This window comes from Hirundo rustica, chromosome 8 (genome assembly GCF_015227805.2).
Source record: "Hirundo rustica isolate bHirRus1 chromosome 8, bHirRus1.pri.v3, whole genome shotgun sequence".
NCBI classification, from domain to species: Eukaryota; Metazoa; Chordata; class Aves; order Passeriformes; family Hirundinidae; genus Hirundo; species Hirundo rustica.
The window spans coordinates 20,234,532-20,250,081 of record NC_053457.1 but is presented as its reverse complement, the minus strand read 5'-3'; the positions used below and the strand labels follow the sequence as shown (position 1 = coordinate 20,250,081).

The following is a 15,550-nucleotide window of genomic DNA, read 5'->3' as shown; positions in this document are numbered from 1 at the left end:
AAACAGACATTTCTGAATATGTAGAAAGTCCCTTGTTCCTGATGCTGTTCACATTGCAGAGGAGATTTGCAAGGCGACACAGGCCCCGTGGTATCTGGGGGTGACCAGACTGACTCTGTCACCTCTGTCAGCCCAGCTCTGCCAGGGAAAGGGTTAGGACAGCAGCTCCATGTGTCTGTCCAGGAGGTGGTACCTGAGGCTAAATGTGGGTGCTGGGGGCACCCTTTTAGATGGCTTTTGAGTTCCTCCCCAGGGTATTTCTCTCCCATATAAAATAAAATGGAGTGAGTCCTGTTGTTTGTGTACTGAGAACAGAGCTGGGCTCAGGCCCTTGATCCATAAGGACGTGTTTATACATTTCTTTCAGCTTCACTTCTGCTCCCCACTGTCATGTATTCTGTGTGAATGCAGTGAGAAAATAATCCTCCTCATCCCTCCAGAGCATTCCATGCCTGGTGGCGTCATGTGCTCTGTCTGAAGAACCAGCTTGACCTGTGAGGGCCAAAACACGGCACGAAGACAGTGTCCCTTTGGAAAAGGCTCTGGGGAGCTCTCCAGTCTCCTGAAACTATCATCATCCTGCTTCAGTGCTAGGGCCTTGCCCTGGCCAGTCCCCCTTGCCTGTCGTGCCGGGGCCCTGCAGCAGGGCATGTGCTGGCATTAACTGTCAGAGGGCTGTGCAGTGACCACCTCACTACCTCGGGCAGAAACCTGGCTCCCAAATGTGACAGGTCAAATCTGGAAGAAGTTGAACTGCAGGGCTGAGTTAAGTGCTATTGGCAAGTCGACCCTGTGGTGAACCAGCGCCTCTGGCCCTCCTGACCTTGTCCTGAAAGGTGAATCTTTTTGCCTATCGGAGGTGAAATCACTAGATGGTGGCTGCAAGTGGCAATGACTAACTTTAATTAGCAGGAGCTACTGGCTGGCTGAGACCGCAGGCGAGTCAGGGTCTCACCGCGGGCAGGGCTCGGGCAGGGCTGGGCCTGCAGCGTCCAGCACCCGGTGCAGGAAGGTCAGGGCTCCTCCAGCAGCGCACTTAAAAATTACCCTGAGCGTCAACAAGCCCGCTGAAAAATGTAACATGAATCTAGTTAAAAAAAAAAAAAAAAAAAAAAAAAAAAAAAAAAAAAAAAGGGAAAAAAAAAAAAAGAAACTGATAAACTGATTTTGTTTGCAGATAAACACGAGCATTTACAAATGAAGTGTAATAATTGTTACTTGTAATCAAAGTTTGTTCGTATTAGGCTGTTAATTTCTTGACCCCCTTCCAAGATGTTTTTAATTATCCCTTTCACTCTTTACCATTTGATTCTTTTCAAGCCGATGGCTGGGGAATACACAGCTGGGGAGATAATAAAGCCTTCCTGTGGCAATTATCGGTGCTCAGGCCACCGTATCTCGTTATTTTGATAGACAGTGAACTTGGCGCGGTTGCCGGCCGGGTTCACGCAGATGTCACGGTCCGTGTTGTAGGTCACAAGCAGGTCAGCGCCCGGCAAGGGGAGAGCGCCGGGTCAGGACGCGGCCGCCGCTCCCGGCCAGCGCCGCCCGGGCCCGCGGCGAACCCCGAGGGGCTCCCGGGGCCGGGGGAGCACCTCCGGGGGGTTCCCTCCTGGGCAAGGGGCTGCGGAGGCGGGCAGCCCCGCTCCGTACGATCCGTTGATTGTTAGAAAAATAATAATTAAAAGTGACATTTCCCTCTCCCCTACACAGACACGCACACGAAACTTCCAGCGTTTATTGAGCTCGTCTGGGAACAAGAAAGCAAAAGTAACAAGAAAAAGTAACGTCTAGGGAAAAGATAAAAACCGTAAAGAAAAAAAAAACATGCATTGGCAGCAGCCGTGGCCGGCAGGGAGCTCCGCGGCCGCGGTCAGCCCCGGGCGCCCCTTCCCCTTCCCCAGCGGCCGGCGGCTCCTGCGCCGGCATCCAGCAGCAGCCCCGGCCAGCGCAGCCGTCCCGCAGCCCCGCTTCTCTGCCCGCAGCCGCCGCTCCCGCCCGGGGAGCAGCGCCGGTGCCCGCCCGCCCCGCAGCGCCGAGCCCCTCTGCGCCGCGGCTGCCCGGCCGAGCCGAGCGCCTCTTCCCGAAGGCGGCAGCCCCGACGGGATGCCGGAGAGCCTCCGGCCAGGGCGGGCAGCGGAACCCGGGGAGAGGAGCTGGGCACGGCGGGTTTGGTGTTCCCTTTCCGCGCTCACCTCCTTTTCCCTCCGTGACCCGCGCTTGAACCTGCGTCGGGAGGCTGAGACGGACTGCTGCCGGCGGCTCCTTCCTCCCCGGCCGGCAGAAATACAAGCCGTGCCTTTCGAGGTGAACCAGGGGACAGCGGAGGCTGCGCCACCGATGCGCCGGACACAGCTGCGGCTCTGCTCAGAGGGTCTCCGGGCTGCCCCAGCACGGGGCATCCTCCGCTCCGGCCACCCCACGGTCCCGGCCCGGCGTCTCCCGGGTCCGGCCAATACCTCGCCCTTCCCCACCGACGGCGGAGGCGGACAGGCGAAGGAGCTCCGCAGAGCCGGAGCGCCGCGGGTAGATGTCTCTGGACAGCCGGGCCGCCGGGTACCGGCGCGGGAATTCCTGCGTGCGACCGCTGGTCTCCAACGAGCATCGGCGGTAAATCCGAGGACGAGGAGGCGGTGGCTGCCGACCATCGGCTGTCAGCTGTCGGGGACGTCCCGCAGCCCACTCGCCGAGCAGGGTCAGCGAGCCCGGAGCCGCCGCCGCCGCCCCCGACAGCACCTTTCCTTCCCCGGCAGAGGTCTGCGACGGGTAGGATGCACTACGCAAAGCAAATAGTTAAAGATTTCGGGGGGAGGAGCTAGGCCGCAATCCGCAATTAAAGATGAACTTTGGGTGAACTAATTTATCGGACCAAGGTAGGGGTGGGCAGCAACCTGGGAAGGGTATAAAAGGCGGCCCGCGGCGAGCCCAGCCCGCGCACTCAGAGCTCCCGGGGGGCCGGCAGGGAGTCGCTCCCCAGTCATGGGTTTCTCCGCCCTAGTCGCCAGCGCCCTGTGCACCTTCTTGCTGCCCCTGCTACTCTTTCTGGCCGCCGTGAAACTCTGGGACCTGTACTGCGTGAGCAGCCGCGACCCCAGCTGCCCGCTCCCGCTGCCCCCGGGCACCATGGGGCTCCCCTTCTTCGGGGAGACGCTGCAGCTGGTGCTGCAGGTAAGGCGAGGCGATGGCGCGGGGAGCGGAGAGGCGCCCGTCTGGAGCCAGAGCTCCTCCGGCTGCAGGGGAGGGAGATGAGCCGTGACTTTGACAGGCTCCCGTGCCCAGGTGGGAAAAAACTGCTCTCCCTGCCTCTTCCTCTTATCCTTTCTAAAATTTATTTTATCATTTCCCTCCTCTCATCCACCGTCTAGAGGCGGAAATTTCTGCAGATGAAACGCAGGAAATACGGCTTCATCTACAAGACTCACCTCTTTGGGCGGCCCACGGTACGGGTGATGGGCGCCGAGAACGTGCGGCACATCCTGCTGGGCGAGCACCGGCTCGTCTCCGTGCAGTGGCCCGCCTCGGTGCGGACCATCCTGGGCTCGGGCTGCCTCTCCAACCTCCACAACGGGCAGCACAAGCACCGCAAAAAGGTACGGCCCGAAGGCGGGCGGGGAGCGGGCGCGGCCGCCCCGGGCGCGGCGGCTGAGCCTGTGTCCCGTTGCTGCTGTCCCCCCGGGCAGGTGATCATGCGCGCCTTCTCCCGGGACGCCCTGCAGCACTACGTGCCCGTCATCCAGGAGGAGGTGAGCGCCTGCCTGGCGCGGTGGCTGCGCGCCGCCGGGCCCTGCCTGCTCGTGTACCCCGAGGTGAAGCGCCTCATGTTTCGCATTGCCATGAGGATCCTGCTGGGCTTTCAGCCCCGCCAGGCCAGCCCCGACGGCGAGCGGCAGCTGGTCGAGGCCTTCGAGGAGATGATCCGCAACCTCTTCTCCCTGCCCATCGATGTGCCGTTCAGCGGGCTCTACCGGGTAAGGCTCACGGCGGGCCGGGAGGAGAGAGGAGCCCCTGCGGCCGGGGCACCGGGGAGTCGCGGGGGAGGGATGAGAGTACGGCCCAAGACCCACGCCGCTCTCCCTCCCGCTTGGTCAGGGCTTGCGGGCACGCAACATCATCCATGCCAAGATCGAGGAGAACATCCGTGCCAAGATGGCCCGCAAGGAGCCTGAGGGCGGCTACAAGGATGCGCTGCAGCTGCTGATGGAACACACACAGGGTAACGGGGAGCAGCTCAATATGCAGGTAAGGTTCCCCACGGCTGGATTAATCTCTTTCCCTCAGGCCGTCTGAGAGCATTACACTTGCCTCGTGGGGACAAAAGGGAAGAGCAGGAGATGCTCTGTCTCTCCATGAAATAAACCAGCTCGTGTTGAGCACTAGGGTGCCGAGGCTGCAGTCAGGCTGTTGGATGGGGAGACGTGTCCACAGGGAGCATAAGCACCACCAAGCCCCCATCCTGGCCCCTGGGTGTCTGTTCCAGTTTGGGAGCAATGCACAGCATTGCAGCGGTAGAGTGAGCCTGGCAGACTTACTGTGTTCAAGCCTGGCTTGTGCCTCTTCTTTCCTTTGTGTAAGGAGTTGAAGGAGTCTGCCACAGAGCTGCTCTTCGGGGGCCATGAAACCACTGCTAGTGCTGCCACGTCGCTGATCGCCTTCCTAGGGCTCCACCATGAAGTCCTGCAGAAAGTGAGGAAAGAACTGCAGGTGAAGGTGTGTGTCTTCCCCAGGGGCATTTCATAGGAGGGGGCAGTGGGAGGAAGGTACCCCCAGGACAGCTAACCCAGGGGTTGCCCTACTTTTAGGGGTGGCAGGAAAATACTGCTCGTAGCTGAGGGGTAGCTCCTTTGCAGTGCCAGGAGCCCTGGCTGTGTGGTTCATGAACGTCATGGCAGCATTCTCCTTTCTAGGGGTTACTGTGCAGTTCCAACCAAGAGAAGCAGCTGGACATGGAGGTCTTGGAGCAGCTGAAGTACACAGGCTGTGTCATCAAAGAGACCCTTAGGCTGAGCCCGCCTGTTCCCGGAGGATTTCGGATTGCACTCAAGACCCTTGAGCTAAATGTAAGCAAGGTTTTGGAATAACTGCAGCTGCAAAGTATTTTGTGTTCAGGTAGCCTGTCTGCCTTAGAGTGACCTGCAGGAAGCCAGGAGGGGAGGTGGGGTGCACTGATGTGTCTTGTCACTTCGCATTATTTAACACAGCAAGGTGCTCCACATCTCCTTTCTGTTCTTTTTTATAGGGTTACCAGATCCCTAAAGGCTGGAATGTTATTTACAGTATCTGTGATACCCATGACGTGGCAGATCTCTTTACCAACAAGGAAGAGTTTAACCCAGACCGCTTCATGTCTCCATCTCCAGAGGATTCCTCTAGGTTCAGTTTCATTCCTTTTGGTGGGGGCTTGAGGAGCTGCGTGGGCAAAGAGTTTGCAAAAGTCCTTCTAAAAATATTTACGGTGGAGTTGGCTCGGAGCTGTGACTGGCAGCTGCTGAATGGACCTCCTACAATGAAAACGGGCCCCATCGTGTACCCTGTGGACAATCTGCCTACCAAATTCATAGGTTTCAGCGGCCAAATCTGAGAGCTCAACGCTCGCCTCCGACTGGATTTCTGTATAGCATTTAATATGTACATAGTAACTTTTTTATAGTAACAAAGGCCTTTAAATATTTAAAACTTGTAAATGTACAATAGTTATTTATGTCTTCTAAATATTTCAAGAGGCTATGATATTTTTTTTTTTTTTCCCCAAGCACTACAATTATGGGTCTCTGATTCATAATTAGATAATGTTATTTCTATAGAAATAAGTTTTCCCCTATTTAAAAATATCATTGAGAGCTGGCCAGCTAAGCATTTGAAGACATTTCAGGATGACGTATGTATTAAGAAATACTCAAAAAGCAATCAAAACAATGGCAACTAGCTACTCATCCAAATTACCTGAAATGGTTATTGTTTGAGAATGTTTTCAGTATTATTTGTGTCTAGATTGTATGTTTAATGTGTGAATTTTAAGTTTGATAATAAAGTTTATTTTTGATGATTCTCTGTATGAAGATCTGTGTGTATGTTAGAGAGTAACTGAATGGATGTGGCTCTAGGGTTTTGATGTAAAGTCTGATCTGCTTTTGTGGATTTCCTATTTTCATGTTCATAACTCTCCCCTCTTTCATGTGTAGTTGCTTGTGAGTAGTTAATTGTCATGAATTTTAGTTTGCAAATGCAAGAACAGTACAAAACCACATGTTGAAAACTGCATGGAGTGATGGCAAGGGCTACAGGTCTCCTTATGAAGCCACATCATGCTGAGCCACAGTAAATAAGAAAGAAAAGTGTCACATAAGTCTTTCTCTGGAGCTGGTTGAGGGAAGAAAATTCATAAATGTCCTCTCCTCCCATATTACTGCTGACCTGTGTAAACAGACCACTGAATCTTGTTCTGTGTTGAGCTTGCTGGCTATGAATGAGCCTGCTTAACTTATGAAGGTGTCTCTTATCAGCTGGTAGAGCAAATAAAATCTGCTTATTTCTCCTTGAAATGCAACAGGTCTGACTGGGTCAGAGATAGAGCATGCATTTGGTTTAAGAAATTCTTTCCTGGAATCCAGCAAAGTGAAAACTAAACGGCAGGCACTAATGTGAATTGATTAACAGAGAATCAACTGTTGAGATGCAATTCCCCAGGGGTGTGTAAGCAGGGCAGATAAAATGCCCTAGGCATGACCCCTATTTTGGCTTAACCATGAGGAGTTTTGTGGCCACCCCCGCTTACAACACCTATTAGTCTTCCCTCAAAAGTCAAACAACATAGGCTGGCTCTATAAACATCTACAAAGTAAACCAATGTAATTCAGTGTCATGAGCAGTTGTAGCACCATATAGAATAATTTAATTTTTTTGTTTGCTTCTGGAAAGCAGTCACTTTTTTTATTTTGTTCTTCCAAGATCAAAATTAAGGACAGAGCTAAGTTGCCCAAAATAGCTGCAGGTGCTTAATAGCATCTATGAGTTTTGGAATAATTTTTTAAGGGGTGTTTCTATAATTCATTTGATATCTTTCCAGCTAGCATTTTAAACACAGGAGCTTCTAACATATGGTTTTAGATACAACCTACATATGAGCATACCTATCAAGAATTTTTCATATTCAATGTTTGGTTGCCTCAAAATGCATTCTTTTTAGATTGCACCTAAGTCTTCTTGGCAATGTTTAAAACCTTAAATATCTTTCCTGTGCAAACTTCTTGTACCGTTATGTTTCTCAGGGACTTGACAAATAACCTCAGTTTAAGACTGCTTTATATAGTAGTGGAAAATTGTGAACCTTGGACCTGATGTGGACGTGATCTGGAGTCTGGAGAAGAGCAGGACTCTTGTCTTGGTATTCTTTACTAACATTTTCTTCTGTAACATCAAAACATTCTCCAAATCCAAATAGATGTTGATATTTTTTAAATGTTTTGTTTGGTTTTAATTAAAGCCTTTTGCATGTGGGAACTTTTTGCATGGTCTTCAAATTATTTTAGTTCATATTCTAATTTTATACAGAATAGGAACACTTTCACAGTGTAAGTCTAAGGTCATACGTGCAAGTCTTTTGTTTTTGGTTTTGAGTCAAGTCTGCATGGCTTTTATGTTCTAAGAAGAAAAAAAAAAATCATATACTTAATTTGATTTTGTCTGGACATCTGGGGGCACATCCTCAGCTGCTGTAAATCATGACAACATAACCTATGTTAGGTACTGCCCCTGCAATAATTTATCTCTGCAGCTAAGCAGTCTGTCACTGCTGTGCAATTTAGGCATCCTGCAGCTAGCGTTGAACCAGCTATCTTGAGAAATGGTAGCAGTGTAGCTACAGTAAAACGGAGCTCGCTGTGGGTTAATTGCAAAAATATTTGCCCAACTTCTTGAGCAGGTTTTACAACCCCTGCTAATCTCCTGTATGCAGCTGTATTTTGACAGCTTGGATGCTGGCTGCAGAGCAGTTTCAGGTGAGCTCTGGTGTGAGGGCAGCTTTGCCTGCTCAGCAGAGGCTGGGGCTGCTCTTTAGGTGCTGCCTGTCTGCTGCACCCCGAGCCCCCACCCCTCTTGTTATGCTGGATCCAGGAACCGATTTTGTTGAAAAATTACCTATCAAAGAACTAATTGCTTTTTGGGCAGACCAGGTCCTCATTCCAGCTCCCCACATGAGCATAGTTTGTGCTGGGACGCTGCACTGAGACAGGAGGCAGGGTCTTTCATATTCCTCCTCTTGGTTAGCCTGTTATTTAAGAGAAAAATATTTGACCAGGTTTCTCTTCGAAAAATCGCACACGATTTAGAAGGTGCCATGCATCAGTTCTGGAGTAAAAAGCCATGATTTATATGGAGCATGCTGGTTCTTCCCTGAGGATGAGTTAATAGAACCCACACTTCTAAAACCATGTGAGTAACAGCTCCTGCCAGGCAGCAGCATCTCTAAAGCTTCTCTAAAGCTTAGAATTTCTGAACTATCTATTCAGTGCTAAGTGTGTTGTTCTTAACAACACACAGTTGTATCTATTCTTTAATCAAAAGGACATTTAAGAATTGTGCTGATGTAAATTGTCATTGAGGAATGCTACTTGATAAATCAGTACTTGATTAAAAGGCAAGAACATTTCCAGATAAGGTCAAAACAGGTAAAAGTGAATTTTGCTAGTGGTTATATGGCTAAGAAAAAAAATGCAGAAGGCTCATTGGAAATGATTAAAAATAACTTGATTTGGTTTATTTATTTTGTTTTTGTGGAACAAAGATGTGTTACTTGCATGTTGCTTTCAGCAGTAGAGCTGGGAAAGATTTTCTTTTGTTTTGCTTCATAGAAGCACCTATTCAAGGGAATTCAATGATTTGAAGTCTTGTATGCTTAAGGTTTTGAGCTTACTTTCTTGATATTTTATTTTATTTTAATTTATTTTATTTTTTTCCTTAAAGACCTTGCAAGATGAGAGGCTGACAAAAAGGCTTTCCTTCTTTCTACCCCATTTCAATCTAGTGTATGTTTTCTTAGTTTATTCTGTTCAGTGATTTAAAATAACCTTTGGAGAGGTACCAAGAAAAATACTTAACAATATGTAAAATACTTCATCTTTGATTTTCAAGTTGTACTTTCCTAAGTGCTATAGGAAGTTTTGAAAATGTTTTTACAAATCTGTGTCTAGCCATCTTTGAGAACAGAACACTGCTGTGTTTTGTTAATTCCACACATCTGCAGAGATTTTCAGGGCGGACATTGATAAAATAATATGCCTGTCTTTTAAAAACTAATGTGCATAAAATTAGAACCCTGGATCCAACTCTCTATTTCTTTTTTTCTTTTAGTCATTGGAATTGATTTTATGAGGTATAAATTCTGAAAATTTGCTATTTATCTCAAGGGGAGCTGCACTGCTTAGACTCCCTGAAAATCCAGTGTTACTTTTGATGTAGTCTTAAACACAGATTCAACAGCCCGTGTGTAAGGAACCTAGTGCTGAATTTCTTTACCTGAAAATGATTGCATATCACCTTTCCTAGGACAGTCTGACAGGGTTGTATGCAGGACTACTGGATCTTTTACAAGGTTGTGCGGGACATTTGCATAAACCAAACTTCAATCTACTGACTCTTGGCAAAGATTCAGAATTTTTAAAATGCAGACACAAATCTTGTGTTTGAGATATACTGCTGGTATGTTCCAGGCCCAAATTAGTGAATTTATTTATGGCTTAAAGGTACTATGTTACACGTAGTTGTGCTCTATTATAACAAAAAAAGAGTGGGGTGGGTTTGGATAGCATTTAATCAAGATAGTTTTGTTTGCCAGGTGGTTTGTATTGTAAATTCTCTGTCAAATTATACATCCAGCATGCAATGCAAAACATATACAGATTAGCAGCGAAAATTCAAAAAGTTTATTAGTTGCAACCATTAGAGTGATAGATTAGGAGAAAGGAAATGTAACTGGCAGCAAGTTTAGAGAAGACTCATTACTAGACTGGTTTGCTTCACTTGTTTAATAATGTCTTACAAAAAATGTTATATGAGAAGTTCAATGAATAATGCAGCCTTCATTAAGTTATGTAAATGAATGTAGCTTCGTGGGTGGGTTAGAAATAAAATATTTAACAAATCTGTTTACATCCAAAGAGTAAAAGCAGCGGAAACAGCTTTTAAAGAATCTGAGATTTAAATATTTAAAAGGTGACAGACAGGAGAACTTTCGTAGTAGGACATAATAGTACTGTTTTAATAGATGTTACAGCTTGCCTCTCAGTTGCAACACAGGCAGGGCAAGATATTAGGTATTCTCAGCTAATTAAAGTGTTATTTGTCCCTTTATCAGCAGCCCCAACATTGCAGTTTCACTTGTATGCTGTTAGTGCCCTGGAGGCATGCGGAACTTGTGCGATTTGCAAGGCTGGAAGGATCATTTTAGCTAAAGTGACTTATGGTGTACTTGTTTGCCAGGTCATTTTGTCCACAAATACACAATCATTCATATGTTGCTAGATTTCAATGTTTTTCTTTTCCCCAATTTATGACCATTTAGGAAAGCCTTAAAATCCATGGGTTAAGACTACGCTGCTGTGCAGGATAACTGTCACAACATGAGAAAATTATAAACCCAGGACTAAAGCAGGCACAGACAACTTGTTCTCCTGCCACACCCACAAATGCCAACCTTTCTTAGGCTTCTCCCAAAGCAAATCCTCGGATTTGGGCCTCACAGCTTACGCAGAAGGTCAAAGATTGTTGGAGGCTGTTTTCAAGCAAAGGGGGAATAAATTCCACAGCTGAGAGCCTCCCACAGGATCTCTCTAGAGCTAAAAGTAACCAAAATGCAGTCAGTGCCATTCGCACTCTTGAGTAGGAGGCAGGCTCGGAGCTTTCGGAGGTGGTGGGCAGCTGGAAAGATTGGTGTCAATACAGAGATGTGGGTCCTGAGCAGTGCTCCAGTGGAGTTTGAGGAGATGCACAAAGGCATCTACCGAGACTTGTTAAGTCATCTTTGTTAATGCTGCTTTAAATGAAATAGCTTTCTCCAGGAATTGCTGTTTTGAGGGGAAAAGCAACGACTTAGGTTTGAGACTTTTTTTTCTGCTTGAGCTCTATGGGGTCAATATCAATCTGGTGTATCTTCGTCTCAGAAATATACCGCTTTTGTAAAATATCAGCAGAACAAATGTTTTCGAGACCGAATCTGAATTTTCCATGGAATTATAGTAGGTCTTGGTTTCCTCGGCTTGCTGACTTAATTGACTTAAAGAGGCTGTGGTGTGCTTTATCTAATGGCCTTTATTTTCTATCTGAGCCCTTCTGAATGAACTCACACCCTTGTATCCTTTGGGAGAGCAAGGAAGGGACTGCAAATTGCCCTCCTAGCAAGAAGTGTGCCTGCCTGTGTGAATAGAGTTGAGGTTTTTCCCCTTACTTAAAATCTACATCATACACCTACTCATCAAACATGCTGCCTCTCTCCAAAGCTTCCCTTGGAAGCCTAGGAACCAGAGAGCAGCCAGAAACTGCTCCCTGACCCGGCAGTAGCCTCCTCTTCTGTGAATTGTCCTTAACTTCGACAAGGATGGAAGGAGATAGGGTGGGAACAAAGGGGAACCAGCAGTGAGACAAACAGTCCCACTGCTCCAGCACCACACTACTGCCCTGGCTGCCTGGCAGGTGATTTCCACCCTGGTCATCCTCCTTGTCCCACTGTCTCTGGCTCTTGGTGTCACTATATTAAATATATATTATTGATGTTAATGATGCTGCCTACAGCACTGCAGCAAGCTAGCGCATGCATTATAAACCCAGGAGTTAAAGGGAAAAATTTATTAATTTTGCTTGAAGTGATGGCATGTTGTGGTCTTTTTGCTAATTTTATGACATGAAATGGCTCAGATTTGTGACATTTCTGAGGGAACTTTTCCTCTAATTGGGACTAAGAGCATGTTCGTCGCTGAAATTCACTAATTGTCAGTCAGCGTTTCTAAAAATAAATCACAACTTTCAACCACAAGGACATGCACAGCAGAGTACATTTACAGAGACCAGTTACTTGCCTGCAGAGTTGAACCATCCACTTTTTATGGAATTGTCTCATTGTTCTCCTCTTCTGCATTCTCCCAGTAATTTTCTAAATCGGCAGCTTGCAGATGTACTTATGATCAAAGTATTCATGAGGAGAGAAAGGAGACAGGCTGAGCACGCTGATGTGGAAAACCAAGAATCCTTAAGCAGTCAAAGGTACTTGTTTATTTTGGTGGCTCCTTGGTGATTGTCCTTTTCACCTTTTATTAACCTGCAAATGGATTAGTCCTCGTAAACTAAAGAGAAGAGACCAGTGCACAACCCACTGCCCCAGAGATAAGGTCACAAAGAGGGGACGTGTCCCGAGTACAACCTCGGAGAAGAAATAGAAGGCTGAAGGCATTTACACTAGGCTGCCATCGCGCTTTACTAGCCCTACTGTGATTTACCGTACCAGTTCAACTGCTGACACCTTTATGTCCCTCCCTCCTATCCCAGCAGGCCACAGAGACACAGTCCATGATAGATGCTGGTGAACTTTTCCTCTGATCACCTTCTGAAGAACTTTCCCATAATCTATTGTTTTCTATCACAGTGGAAAACAAAACAAGGGGGTTTTTTTGACTTTCAGTTACCAGCTATTTTGCCCTAACTTTAAAGCAATGTACTGAATTTATTACATCAGTGTGAAAGAAGTTTTAAACTCTTGTCTCTTTATCCTACTCCCTGAACTTAACATGGTCCAGAGTAAATCAACGTAATTGCTGTTAGACCTACATTGTTGCAGGAATGTTTTATATTCCATGTTGTCAGTTATTTAGAACAGTTAATTCAAATTGCAAACATAAAGAGCAGAAAGCTCCACTTAAGAAATTAACTTTTTTTTTTTTTTTTGGTGCCTGTGGCTACTTGTATGAATTATATAAAGCGCCAACACTAACTTTAATGTAAGACCAAAAGCGTCTGGAATATCTAAAGGAAAAATACATTTGTGGATTCAAGGCAACTATTTCCTTTAATTGACTGATAAAGATATAAGAACCCATGCTGGACTGAGAGAAGCAGTTGACCTATCATTCTTCTTTGTAACCCCAAAATATTTGCTGAAATTTTGTATTTGCTTCTAAATAAATAGATGCCACGGGTTACACCTGGTTTTGTCTCATCAAAATTCAGCACCAGTATTAAGCACAAGGCGGAAAAGAAAGTCACAGCGATATTAACAAGGGGTATATTGAAGAGAGTGCACTTGGGAGAGGGGAAAATTGTGCCACAGACTCTGCTGAGGGTGTTCTTCCTCTGAGTGTGCCCTCAGCTGAGTTCCTTGCTCCTGCAGCCTGCAGAAAGGCTGAGAAATGCGCACAGAGGCATCAGTACCCGTGTAACAGGGAGTGACGGAGTGGCTGGGCTGGGGGGAGATATCCAGGAAGGGCTAAGTCAGTGCGTGTCAGCAGTGCCCTGATTGCAGCGCTGATCAGCTTCGTCCTTTCTGCACAGAACGATGCTTGAGGAAGTCTACCATAAAATGCTCCCAAGTATATTTCCCCAGTCTTGTGCAAGGCTCTCTGTTCTCTCTGGGTTGTGGGTGTTGCAGGCTCAAAGTTGGGTTTTCTTTAAAAATTATTTTGAAAGTGGCTTCTTATAATTAACACTGCTGTAGAGGAAGATTTGGCCTAATGTCTTTTAACAAACTGAGTATTTGTCTTGCTATTTTTTTCTTTGTATACTGTACTTCATGCTCTCTAAGCCCAGCTTCTGGGCTCTGCTCTATCAGCATGGCTGGCTGTGGTTTTGGAACCATTGTTCTCAGCACAAGTGGAAAAAATACAATTGAGATATTATAAAGAAATCTTGTATTCCTGAATTCCTTAAAGCTGATTTCTTTATCTGGCAGCATGAAGCCTGCAGCCAGGTTAGACATAGGAATATGTATGTGGGCAAATGTATATAGTTGCACATCTAGCTGTATAAAATGAGGTAGAAATATGAAAAATTATTTTTAACTTCATTGTACCTACACTAGGCAAAGAAATACAGATGCATTGTGGACTTGAAGCTTAACCTGTCACCTTTAAAGCACAGTGTGTGTCCCACCTGGCTTCTGCTCCTCGTTTGCTTGCTTTTCCTGAAGGCTGGAGGAAGAACAAGAGTTTTAGCAGCAGCTTCGTGGTCAGACACGCTGTCCTTGCAGCCCCAGCAGAAAGGGGCAGGAGTGCAGCCAGGCCACCAGCTTGTGAGAAGGTGAGCACAGGAGCCTCGGTGCCTGCTCGGCTTGTTCAGACGGGGGGGACACGGGCGCGCCGGGCCAGCTGCCGTGGGGCGCACGGAAAGCCAGCCCTTTGCTGCTGGCTCTACCCAGCACCGGCGCGCCTCGCAGCCCCTGCGGCCGGAGCTGGCACCGGGGTCACCTCCCTGTCACCTTCCTCCTTTCCCATCTTCCCTTGATCTCCCGCACGTCTCTGATCCCGTGTATCTGCTGCTGCACTGTGTTCCCTCCCCTCCCGCCAGATACCGCGCAGAGGGTAAACGCAGCTCGCGTCCCGCCGCGCTCCCGGCGCCTCTCTCCCCCGTACCGGGCTTTCCTTTCTCCTCGTGTCCCGAAACACTGCCCACGGTGGCCCTGAGTCCCTGTCGGTAGTGTCCCACCGTTCCCGCCTGAATTGCCTTCCTCAGTCTCCTACCCCTAGTGAAGGCAGACTCTCCAGTCTTTATTTGTCTGGGAAATGGCTCATTTAACTGGGACGGGGAGGATGGGCAGGGATGAGAAAGGGCCATTGTTATGCTGAAAGCAGTTAATGGGTGCCACCAGACACGTGTGCGATCTACAGACCGTAGCAGAAGTCCCTTAAGCAGCGCTGGTACTGCCCAGGCCACCAGGGCTTCCCACTTCTCCCTCCTCAGCTTTCAAATTTTCATCCGGCCGACGCTGGTCTGGCACCATTCCTTGGCATTTTCTGATGAATTTGACGGGGTAGTCAAACCACACCGTACTACAGCTCCGAGATGAGCAAAGGCCTTACGATACGCCTGTTATCAAAGACCTGAGGCTTTGTCTTTGGGGGGCTGGCAGCCCCTCTCCTGGATGGGAAGGACTGGAGGATGGAGCTGCAGACAGGGCTCCCTCTGGCCCTGCTTGGAGCCACCTGGTCACTGGGGCTGGCTCTGGGGAGAGAGGCTGGGATGCTGTGGCCCAGGCCCTTACCTTCTCCTGAGCACCTAAACTTGCCATTAGGAAAAACAAAACAACCCCCCAAAAAACGACACACACACAAAAACAAACCAAAAACAAACAAACACCACCAACACAATCTGAGTGTCTTTATTTGTTTAAGGAAGTCTTCCTTTGTGTTCCTGTAGAAATTAGGCTTAATTCATGATCGGACTGGAGGTTTTATGGTTATTACGCAAAATCACTGTCAATTTAAAAGCCTAAATAACTCGGGCTTTTACAACAAAAATGATTCATTGTCATACTACTTCTACTTTTCGTGGGGCTGCTTGTTAGAGGCAATGTGAA

At 47.7% G+C, this 15,550-nt stretch overlaps 1 protein-coding gene across 1 annotated transcript; it reads left to right on the top strand.

Annotated features, from left to right (window-relative positions):
* Window positions 1-2,918: 2,918 nt before the first annotated feature.
* LOC120755820 (cytochrome P450 26A1) lies at window positions 2,919-6,043 on the top strand. The gene is made up of 7 exons (XM_040071306.1): window positions 2,919-3,168; window positions 3,366-3,590; window positions 3,681-3,968; window positions 4,090-4,239; window positions 4,573-4,707; window positions 4,905-5,057; window positions 5,237-6,043. Exons 1-7 carry the CDS (start codon window positions 2,980-2,982, stop codon window positions 5,576-5,578), a joined length of 1,482 nt encoding a protein of 493 aa, XP_039927240.1. The 5' UTR covers window positions 2,919-2,979; the 3' UTR covers window positions 5,579-6,043.
* Window positions 6,044-15,550: the final 9,507 nt, after the last annotated feature.